We start from the raw sequence: 11,795 nt of genomic DNA on the forward strand, positions 1-11,795 counted from the left end.
GTGGGAAGGTGTGAGATTGGGCTCCTGGAGTAGGAGGGTGTGAGATTGGGCTCCTGGAGTAGGAGGGTGTGAGATTGGGCTCCTAGAGTAGGAGAGTGGGAGATTGGGCTCCTGGAGTAGGAGGGTGGGAGATTGAGCTCCTGGAGTAGGAGGGTGGGAGATTGAGCTCCTGGAGTAGGAGGGTGGGAGATTGAGCTCCTGGAGTAGGAGGGTGGGAGATTGGGCTCCTGGAGTAGGAGGGTGGGAGATTGAGCTCCTGGAGTAGGAGGGTGGGAGATTGGGCTCCTGGAGTAGGAGGGTGTGAGATTGGGCTCCTGGAGTTGGAGGGTGGGAGATTGAGCTCCTGGAGTAGGAGGGTGGGAGATTGAGCTCCTGGAGTAGGAGGGTGGGAGATTGAGCTCCTGGAGTAGGAGGGTGGGAGATTGAGCTCCTGGAGTAGGAGGGTGGGAGATTGAGCTCCTGGAGTAGGAGGGTGGGAGATTGGGCTCCTGGAGTAGGAGGGTGGGAGATTGAGCTCCTGGAGTAGGAGGGTGGGAGATTGGGCTCCTGGAGTAGGAGGGTGTGAGATTGGGCTCCTGGAGTAGGAGGGTGGGAGATTGAGCTCCTGGAGTAGGAGGGTGGGAGATTGAGCTCCTGGAGTAGGAGGGTGGGAGATTGGGCTCCTGGAGTAGGAGGGTGGGAGATTGAGCTCCTGGAGTAGGAGGGTGGGAGATTGGGCTCCTGGAGTAGGAGGGTGGGAGATTGGGCTCCTGGAGTAGGAGGGTGGGAGATTGGGCTCCTGGAATAGGAGGGTGGGAGATTGAGCTCCTGGAATAGGAGGGTGGGAGATTGGGCTCCTAGAATGGGAAGGTGAGAGATTGTGATCGGATGTGTGAGACCCACACCAAATTGGGAGAAGGTATAAAGACTTTTCAGCATTCAATCCCACACCCATACTTCACACTGAATCTTAGTAGTCTGGGCTATGACTGGAATTTCCCTTTTCCTGGACCAAGCAAAGCTGTTATAACATTTCCCAGTTTCTGCCATTACTATTTCCCATGATGACATTGAATGTTTTATGTATTTTCCACAAAATTTTCTCATCTCCCGGAAGTGCAGCCTCATCCATGAGCACCAGCATTCTCCTGTGCCTCACCTAAATGGCCATAGCTCACGTGAGCCAGGGCATTGCATGTTGGCAAGCTATTTAACCATGAAGGCAATACAACTGAGCCTGAACCTGCCCCGACAGACACATGTGCCCACTGTCCACCCGTGGTCACTAGATACCAATCGGGAGAAACCAGCTTGGGTGACACCCCCCACCCCCTCCTTTCACCTTGGACTTTGATGGTAGTCTGCAAATCCCCCATGTATGCCCCAGATAAGTTCAGCACAGGTTGGGGATTGGACCCGGGAATGCCCCTGTCTGCACGGCTCAGTATCAATGAAATAAGAAGATTTTCATTTCAATAGTGACTTTCACAGCCTCGGGGCGTTCCAAAGCACTTTACAGCCAATTAAGTCATTTTGAAATGTAGTCACTTTTGTAATGTTGGAAAAGCGGCAGCCGATTTGTGCACAGCAAGTTCCCATAAACAGTGATGTGACCATATCATCTGCTTTTAGATGTTGGTTGAGGATTAAATATTGTCCAGGACACCAGGGGGATATGATAGTACCCGGATTCGTTTATATCCACCTGAGGGAGCAGATGAGTCCTCAGCAATGTTCCACCTATGGTATGGGCAGCAGTGCATCAATTAGGAGGTCCCGCGCAGGCTGCTCACAAGCAGTTGCCACGCAACAAATTTAAAACAAGAATAATTAGAGGGAAAATTGGTCGTCAGTTTAATATCTCATCCGAAAGACGGCACCTCCAACAGTGCAGCACTCCCTCAGTACTGCACTGGAGTATCAGTCTAGATTTCTGTTCTCAACTGCCTGGAATTCTGGATTGGACTTGAACCCACAACCTTCTGACCCAGAGGTGAGTGTGCGACCAATGAGCTGGAGCCGATACTATCACACCACCAGCATTTAATCGCTGAGCCAATGGGGTAGCTTAACGTGGTAACTAACATTCTTAACAATATTTTCTCTGCATTGTAGAAAAAAATAAATTAAAAAGCCTGCTATTTTTGGTTCAGTGGCAAGGCTTGGACATCCGACATGGGATATTCTGGATTGCTCACAATCTTATTTTAGCAATAAAAACATCTTTAGTTACAACAAGCTGTCAAAGCAGGGTGCAAGTGAGTGTTTTAATGATTGTGTGCAGGATCCCAGAGACATCAGGTGTCACACAAACAGCTTGGGAAGTTCCACCAATCCCACACAATGAAATAAACATCACGCCTTAGTGAAGACCTTGACCGGAAAGAACATACAGCACAGAAGGAGGCCATTCAGCCCATTGTGCCACCTCGCCTTCAAGCATCGCCCCGGTAGCAGCCAGCCTCCTGATGCACGACTCCTATAGCTGTCAGTGTTTTCGCCCAGCGCTGCTGCAGGGGGTGAAAGGCGACTTCGGGTCTGGGGCGTTACAGGGCGATGCGCACGACGATGACATCACGATCTCCGGGTGAAGGAGATCAGGGCGCAACGCTGTACCGCCGCCACAAAACCTTCGCCAAATATGGCGGGAGTCGATGTCATCGCCACGCCTGTGGAGGGAGCGATAACGGGAGGCGCAAAGACACCCAATTTCACCACCTATGCCTCTATTAATAAAGCCAAGGATCCCCTATGCTTTTTTATAACAGCCTTACCAACTTATCCTGCCACCTTCAGAGTCCCAGAAAAATAGTTCTGAAGTTTGTCACAGATTAGTGGGGACCTTGACGAGAAAAAAATTTAAATGAACTCATCACCCACTGAAAACAGCTCGTTATTTGATCGATAGTTAAGGAGAATATTGAACACTAAAAGGAATAAAATGTGCCATTTTAGTGAAAAACAGAAAATCATGCACTGGTGCACACGTTTGTGCAGTTACATTTTGAACTGTTTACAGGAGGATACATGTGATTTAATACATGTGCCTGCTGGTGCCATAGCTGCACAGACTTCAGGATCTGGGTGTATTTTCGATACACACCTGAAGCCAGTCAGTGGGATAATGAAAAGCTGCTATGAACCTCAGAAGGGCATCAATTGCAATAAAAAAGCAACTGAAAATGCAGCAAAGGTTCACTAGATCAGGGATGAAGCATAAATGGAGTTGAGTTACAGATCAGCCATGATCTAATTGAATGGCAGAATAGGCTCCAGGGGCTGAGTGGCCTACTCCTGTTCCCATGTGACCAGACATAAGAACTAGGAGCAGGAGAAGGCCATTCGGCCCCTCGAGCCGCTCTGCCATTCAATAAGATCAGGGCTGATCTTCGACCTCAACTCCACTTTCCTGCAATGTCCTCATATCCCTTCATTCCCTTAATGTTCAAAAAAATCTAACAATCTCTATCTTGAATATACTCAAAGCGGAGCCTCCATAGCCATCTGAGGTAGAGAATTCCAAAGATTCACCACCCTCTGAGTGAAGAAATTTCTCCTCATCTCAGTCCTAAATGGCCGACCCCTTATTCTGAGACTGTGATCCTTGGTTCGAGCCTCGCCAGTCAGAGGAAACATCCTCCTTACATCTACCCTGGCAAGCCCTGTAAGAATTTTGTACGAGGCGAGCTGGGAGTCGGGAGGCGGAGCGCCAGGCGAGCGGGGAGTCGGGAGGCGGAGCACCAGGCGAGCGGCCTACAAAAGGCCCACCACCAGCAGCGTCGGAGAGGCGAGCGGGGAGTCGGGAGGTGGAGCGCCAGGCGAGCGGGGAGTCGGGAGGTGGAGCGCCAGGCGAGCGGCCTACAAAAGGCCCACCACCAGCAGCGTCGGAGAGGCGAGCGGGGAGTCGGGAGGCGGAGCACCAGGCGAGCGGCCTACAAAAGGCCCACCACCAGCAGCGTCGGAGAGGCGAGCGGGGAGTCGGGAGGCGGAGCGCCAGGCGAGCGGGGAGTCGGGAGGTGGAGCGCCAGGCGAGCGGGGAGTCGGGAGGCGGAGCGCCAGGCGAGCGGGGAGTCGGGAGGCGGAGCGCCAGGCGAGCGGGGAGTCGGGAGGCGGAGCGCCAGGCGAGCGGGGAGTCGGGAGGCGGAGCGCCAGGCGAGCGGGGAGTCGGGAGGCGGAGTGCCAGGCGAGCGGGGAGTCGGGAGGTGGAGCGCCAGGCGAGCGGGGAGTCGGGAGGTGGAGCGCCAGGCGAGCGGGGAGTCGGGAGGCGGAGCGCCAGGCGAGCGGGGAGTCGGGAGGCGGAGCACCAGGCGAGCGGCCTACAAAAGGCCCACCACCAGCAGCGTCGGAGAGGCGAGCGGGGAGTCGGGAGGTGGAGCGCCAGGCGAGCGGGGAGTCGGGAGGTGGAGCGCCAGGCGAGCGGGGAGTCGGGAGGCGGAGCGCCAGGCGAGCGGGGAGTCGGGAGGCGGAGCGCCAGGCGAGCGGGGAGTCAGGAGGCGGAGCGCCAGGCGAGCGGCCTACAAAAAGCCCACCAGCAGCATCGGAGAGGCAGGAAAAAGATTGGGAGGGCTATAGTGATAGGGGATTCGATTGTAAGGGAAATGGATAGTTTCTGCTGCCGAGACTCCAGGATGGTATGTTGCCTCCCTGGTGCAAGGGTCAAGGATGTCTCAGAGCGGGTGCAGGACATTCTGAAAAGGGAGAGTGAACAGCCAGTTGTCGTGGTGCATATAGGTACCTACGATATAGGTAAAAAAAAGGGATGAGGTCCTACAAGACGAATTGGGAGCTAGGAGCTAAATTAAAAAGTAGGACCTCAAAATGTAGTAATCTCAGGATTAGTCAGAGTAGGAATCGCAGGATAGCTCAGATGAATACATGGCTTGAGGAGTGGTGCAGCAGGGAGGGATTCAAATTCCTGGGACATTGGAACCGGTTTTGGGGGAGGTGGGACTAGTACAAACCGGACAGTCTGCACCTGGGCAGGACCGGAACCAATGTCCTAGGGGGAGTGTTTGCTAGTGCTGTTGGGGAGGAGTTAAACTAATATGGCAGGAGGATGGGTTACCTATGGAGGGAGACAAAGGGAAGTAGAATGGGGACAGAAGCAAAAGATAGAAACAAGAAAAGTAAAAGTGGAGGGCAGAGAAATCTAAGGCAAAAAGCAAAAAGGGCCACATTACAGCAAAATTCTAAAGGGGCAAAGTGTGTTAGAAAGACAAGCCTGAAGGCTCTGTGCCTCAATGCGAGGAGTATTCGGAATAAAGTGGACGAATTAACTGCACAGATAGCAGTTAACGGGTATGATGTAATTGGCATCACATTGACATGGCTCCAGGGTGACCAAGGCTGGGAACTCAACATCCAGGGGTATTCAACATTTAGGAAGGATAGACAGAAAGGAAAAGGAGGCGGGGTGGCATTGTTGTTTAAAGAGGAAATTAATGCAATAGTAAGAAAGGAGATTAGCTTGGATGATGTGGAATCGGTATGGGTGGAGCTACGGAATACCAAGGGGCAGAAAATGCTAGTGGGAGTTGTGTACAGACCACTAAACAGTAGTAGTAAGGTTGGGGACAGCATCAAACAAGAAATTAGGGATGCATGCAATAAAGGTACAGCAGTTATCATGGGTGACTTTAATCTACATATTGATTGGGCTAACCTAACTGGTAGCAATGCGGTGGAGGAGGATTTCCTACAGTGTATTAGGGATGGTTTTCTAGACCAATATGTCGAGGAACCAATCAGGGAGCTGGCCATCCTAGACTGGGTGATGTGTAAAGAGAAAGGACTAATTAGCAATCTTGTTGTGCGAGACCCCTTGGGGAACAGTGACCATACATGGTAGAATTCTTTATTAAGATGGAGAGTGACACAGTTAATTCAGAAACTAGGGTCCTGAACTTAAGGAAAGGTAACTTCAATGGTTTGAGGCATGAATTGGCTAGAATAGACTGGCAAATGATACTTAAAGGGTTGACGGTGGATAGGCAATGGCAAACATTTAAAGATCACATGGATGAACTTCAGCAATTGTACATCCCTGTCTGAAGTAAAAATAAAATGAGGAAGGTGGCTCAACCGTGGCTAACAAGGGAAATTAAGGATAGTGTTAAATCAAAGGAAGAGGCATATAAATTGGCCAGAAAAAGCAGCAAACCGGAGGACTGGGAGAAATTTAGAATTCAGCAGAGGAGGACAAAGGGTTTAATTAAGAGGGGGAAAATAGAATACGAGAAGAAGCTTGCCGGGAACATAAAAACTGACTGCAAAAGCTTCTATAGCTATGTGAAGAGAAAAAGATTAGTGAAGACAAACATAGGTCCCTTGCAGTCGGATTCAGGTGAATTTATAATGGGGAACAAAGAAGTGGCAGACCAATTGAACAAATACTTTAGTTCTGTCTTCACGAAGGAAGACACAAATAACCTTCTGGAAGTACTAGGGGACCGAGGGTCTAGTGAGAAGGAGGAACTGAAGGATATCCTTATTAGGCGGGAAATTGTGTTCGGGAAATTGATGGGATTGAAGGCGGATAAATCCCCGGGGCCTGATATCTGCATCCCAGAGTACTTAAGAAAGTGGCCCTAGAAATAGTGGATGCATTGGTGCTAATTTTCCAACAGTCTATCGACTCGGGATCAGTTCCTATGGACTGGAGGGTCGATAATGTAACACCACTTTTTAAAAAGGGAGGGAGAGAGAAAGCGGGTAATTATAGACCAGTTAGCCTGACATCAGTAGTGGGGAAAATGTTGGAATCAATTATTAAGGATGAAATAGCAGCGCATTTGGAAAGCAGTGACAGGATCAGTCCAAGTTGGCATGGATTTATGAAGGGGAAATCATGCTTGACAAATCTTCTGGAATTTTTTGATGATGTAACTAGTAGAGTAGACAAGGGAGAACCAGCGGATGTGGTGTATTTGGACTTTCAAAAGGCTTTTGACAAGGTCCCACACAAGAGATTGGTGTGCAAAATCAAAGCACATGGTATTAGGGGTAACATATTGATGTGGATAGAGACCTGGTTGGCAGACAGGAAGCAGAGAGTCGCGATAAACGGGTCCTTTTCAGAATGGCAGGCAGTGACTAGTGGAGTGCCGCAGGGCTCAGTGCTGGGACCCCAGTTCTTTACAATATACTTCAATGATTTGGATGAAGGAATTGAGTGTAATATCTCCAAGTTTGCAGGTGATGGTGTGAGCTGTGAGAGGGATGCTAAGAGGCTGCAGGGTGACTTGGACAGGTTAGGTGAGTGGGCAAGTGCATGGCAGATGCAGTATTATGTGGATAAATGTGAGGTTATCCACTTTGGGGGCAAAAACACAAAGACAGAATATTATCTGAATGGTGCAGATTAGGAAAAGGGGAGGTGCAACGAGACCTGGGTGTCATGGTTCATCAGTCATTGAAAGTTGGCATACAGGTACAGCAGGCGGTGAAGAAGGCAAATGGTATGTTGGCCTTCATAGCTAGGGGATTTGAGTGTAGGAGCAGGGAGGTCTTACTGCAGTTGTACAGGGCCTTGGTGAGGCCTCACCTGGAATATTGTGTTCAGTTTTGGTTTCCTAATCTAAGGATGGACGTTCTTGCTATTGAGGGAGTGCAGCAAAGGTTCACCAGACTGATTCCCGGGATGGCAGGACTGACATATGAGGAGAGACTGGATCAACTAGGCCTTTATACATTGGAGTTTAGAAGGATGAGAGGGGTTCTCATAGAAACATATAAGATTCTGACGGGACAGGACAGGTTAGATGCGGGTAGATTGTTCCCGATGTTGGGGAAGTCCAGAACCAGGGGACACAGTCTTAGGACAAGAGGTAGGCTATTTAGGACTGAGATGAGGAGAAACTTCTTCACTCAGAGAATTGTTAACCTGTGGAATTCCCTGCTGCAGAGAGTTGTTGATGCCAGTTCATTGGAGATATTCAGATATGGCCTTTACGGCTAAGGGGATCAAGGGGTATGGAGAGAAAGCAGGAAAGGGGTACTGAGGGAATGATCAGCCATGATCTTATCGAATGGTGGTGCAGGCTCAAAGGGACGAATGGCCTACTCCTGCACCTATTTTCTATGTTTTTATGTTTTCTTCGAAACGCTAGGCGAATGTTGCTTCATTTCTCAAGCTGCCTGATGGTGACAGTGTCTCACCACAGCCTAATTGATGAATGTAAGTGTTCCGATGCTACACGTTTTCTTCAATCCATCCTGTGGAAGGCTGAATTAAGATGTGCGGAGGGTTATTGTTTTGCCAGATTGTGTAGCATTCTTTCAACTGTAGGACATGGTCATTAATCAGATGTTACTGCCCTATCCATACAGGTTGTGGAAGAACAATATATCCAAGGACAGGGAACAGAACCTTCAGGAACACGATTCAAGATTAAATTTCTTCTCCGTTTAGAGCAGCACTCTATAGCACAGGGAGATCTTCCAGGTTATTTATATTAAAGTTGTATTCTCTACACAGCCCGCCCCCACCCAATGAACCGTTCTTCCTCCCCTCCTTAACCTTTGCCAATGCAGTATGATTTTTGTCGAATTTCATGCACTTTGTCTTAAATATTTTTTTTAAATATATTTATTATATTTATTTTTAAGACCTTTTTGTTTTGTTACTGTTGCAAGCTATTTGCCAGCCATGTAAATAAAAACTTTTGTACATATTTAATGGGATTGTCGATCTTTATTCTCTTCACTCAGTTTTCACTTATTTATCATTTTGTGTGTGCAGCGGAATTGTTGAAAGGTGATCAATGGGTCACATTATTTTCTTCTTGTGTTCTGCTTTTAATGTTAAGCCTTGCCCACTGCACCCCCCCACCCCACCCTTGTCTTATTCTGCCAGTTTTTCACCACGGATTTCCGCTTGCAGAAGTTTGGGCTTCCTCTCTGTGAGGGAGCCCAGGCAGCGGGCTCACAATTATCTGCTCTCTGATGCAACAGACAGGCAGAGATTGGCCCGCAGGTAGGGGCTAAATTCCCTCTGTTAAGGTCAAATTATAGTTGTATTTTTCCATAATTAACGATTCGCTAAAGAAATCATGGAAATAGGTGGCTTTGAAATGTGTCATCTCTAAAATATGTATAATTTTTTGCTTGGAGAGAAGCGCAGACGTTTTTTTGTTAAACAGGAAATTTCATCCCCCTCCAGCTACAATGAGTGTGGGGCAGCAAGCGCTAGTCTGGGTCATACTTCTTCAGACTTTAGTACTGTAGAAGGTAGGCCATAGAAAAATGGATGATTTACCCCGGTGGAGTTCCAATTTTAACCCGTCTTAGGCATTCAGCATTCTGTGGGTGGCTTTTTGGGTCGGAGATGCTTTCTCCTGTGGAGGACCGGGGCTTTCTCCTGCCCAGTATTTTTACATTTTGTTTGGTGTTGATTTTTTTCTTGGCTTTTTTCCTCCTTGTGCTTACTGTTGTGTGTGGTTTGGTGGCGGGGGTGGTGAAGAGTCTATTCAAGGATAAGAAATGCAAGACACAGCCCATATAGCGGTGTTAACGTGATTTTTCCGCTATAAGCAATGGGCCAGTTAAACCATAAGCCCCCTCACGGTTTAAACAGTTAAACCTCCGCATTTTGTCCCCGGTGTTAACATTGCTCTATCAGACTGAAGCTGGCTAACATATTCTCAATGGGCTGAAACCAAACAGTATTCAGGCGCTAAGGATTAAACAGCCAATGAGTGCACCGCCAGTTTGGATTGTGCGTTTCTCTCCTCTCCTCTTCCCCTTCATGGCTCTATATTGATGCCTTTGATGAATCCAGTTACCAAGACAAAGGGCTGATTTAGAACGAAAGGAAGACAGTCTTGCATTTATATAGCACCTTTCACGACCACTGGACATTCCAAAGCGTTTTACAGCCAATTAAGTACTTTTGAAGTGTAGGCACTGTTGTAATGTAGGAAATTCACAAGTACAGGGGATTATCGAGGTGCAAACTTACTGAAGAACCTATTGAACTGCCTGGAATAGTCGGCCCGCTTAATACGTTGTAAGCAGCGCCTTTGTAATTGACGCCTATGGTGATGGTCAGCAGCAGTTTCCCAATATAAGCAGCTGCCCATGATAATCATGGTAAGTGGTGGGGCCTGTATTGCAAAGTACCAGGTTGGCAATGCGGTAACAGGTTTGTATCTGAGAGTGTTTAAGGAGTTGGTACATCACACGAGCATCAGTCATTGATGGGCGTGCAGGTCTCCCAAAGTTGATGGCACGTGAAATGTACAAACTGCCGATATCCCAATACCCAGAGTCAATGTATGCCCATAGTTTTCAAAGGCCTTGCCAGAATAAACAACCCTGTGGTGTGCTGCTAAACACAGAGAGTCAGTTCAGCACATCACCATACTTGTGCTGGGCCATTCAAGTGCTGGAGGCAGTGCAGAGAAGAGCCATGAGGCTAACTCTCCCTGAGCTATGAGAAGAAAACAGGAGAAACTTGGGCTTTTCAGCCTGGAAAGGAGGTACCGGATCTTGGAGGGAGATCATAAGATTGTTACAGGTATCAAAAATGTTAAACCGGAATATTACTTTAAACAGCAGGTGTGGAACAAGGGAACACAAGTTCAGACCAGATTTGGGCCAGGAAATTGCATAGTGCCCTGTTTGGGGGAGTAACAGCCACGAGGCAGAAGTTACTGCGCCAAGCACGGAAGTCCCGCCCCACTCGCGAAATTGGGGTTACCACCCCCGACAGGAAGTGGAGCGCTGGGGAGTGCAGCCCTGCCGCGTAGAAGGGGCCCTCCCCATCATTAAAGGGGAGGGCCAAGCTGCAGATTCTGCGGGGACCCTACCTGGAGCGCTGAGGAATGGGGTGCTGTGCCATCAACCCGGCAGGGGCCCCGTGATCAAGGGAGCCATGGGCCGCGACTGTTAAGTCGGCTGATTTATCAATTTATGTGCACGCCACCTCCCCTTTAACTAATGCCCAGCAAGCAGCCGGCCTCCATGTACGCGCCCACTGAAGCTATCACTGGCATCATCCGGCACAGCTTCAGGAGTCGATACCGAATTTTTGCTTCCGAGGCGAAAACAGGTCGCTGCGCACGGTGATGACATCATCACACCGGTACGGCAGACCGGGGTGCTATGGGTTACTGCCGCCGCTAAACCCCTGCGCAATTTAGCGGGAGTCGTTAGCGGCAACGTACTCAGGCAAAAAGTTCTTTGCGCCCCCGGGGATGACCCCAATCTCTCCCAGATACTTTTAGATATCAGAAAATTCTTCTTCACAGAGCGGTCAACATGCAGAATAAACATCCAAGTAGAGCAGCGAATATAAAATATCAACCTTCTTAATTATTTGAACACAGTCTCTTTTTTTAAACAAATAACGAGAAAGTAGTGAAATTAACCCAATTTATGAGCATAACAGATTATCCTCAAGGGACTCATTTAAGAAAATTGGATGCTACATTATGGGGGGAAGCATTTGGATCGCTCTGGCTGGATGAACCTAGATGGGCCGAGTGGTCTTCCACTTCTGCATTTATATGATGACACAGTCAGACATAATGCGCTGGGCTGGCTCAATATTCCAAGGCAGCAACTTTTAAATTCCACTCAGAAGAATCATCTCTCTTCCCTGCCTCCTCGCTCACACCACCGTTGTACATGTGCAGAAAACCAGGCTTCCATTTTTTGAATCGGCCTCCAACAGGCCTACAGGGGAGTGTGAGAGAACAACATACACGTGGAAGACCAGCACATGGAGCTTATGTTGGTATTGCTCTCCTGTTACTGATCTATAATGTAAAATGGCCGTTTAGGAGGCAAATGTAACAGTGAAAGGCCTGCTTAAT

At 48.7% G+C, this 11,795-nt stretch overlaps 1 protein-coding gene across 5 annotated transcripts in view; it reads left to right on the forward strand.

Moving 5' to 3' along the window:
• nlrc5 (NLR family, CARD domain containing 5) overlaps positions 1-8,656 on the forward strand; it is a 198,200-nt gene extending 189,544 nt beyond the window's left edge. For 4 of the 5 annotated variants that reach the window (XM_070896890.1, XM_070896892.1, XM_070896894.1 and 1 more), the window contains one exon: positions 8,308-8,656. In XM_070896890.1, coding sequence (XP_070752991.1) covers positions 8,308-8,389 — 82 coding nt within the window. In that variant the 3' untranslated portion in view covers positions 8,390-8,656. Of the gene's footprint in view, positions 1-1,571; positions 1,584-8,266 lie in introns of all 5 variants that reach the window. The other variant, XM_070896896.1, reaches the window with a different exon arrangement.
• Positions 8,657-11,795: the final 3,139 nt, after the last annotated feature.

The sequence above is a fragment of the Pristiophorus japonicus genome, chromosome 13, assembly GCF_044704955.1.
Source record: "Pristiophorus japonicus isolate sPriJap1 chromosome 13, sPriJap1.hap1, whole genome shotgun sequence".
Lineage (NCBI taxonomy): Eukaryota > Metazoa > Chordata > Chondrichthyes > Pristiophoridae > Pristiophorus > Pristiophorus japonicus.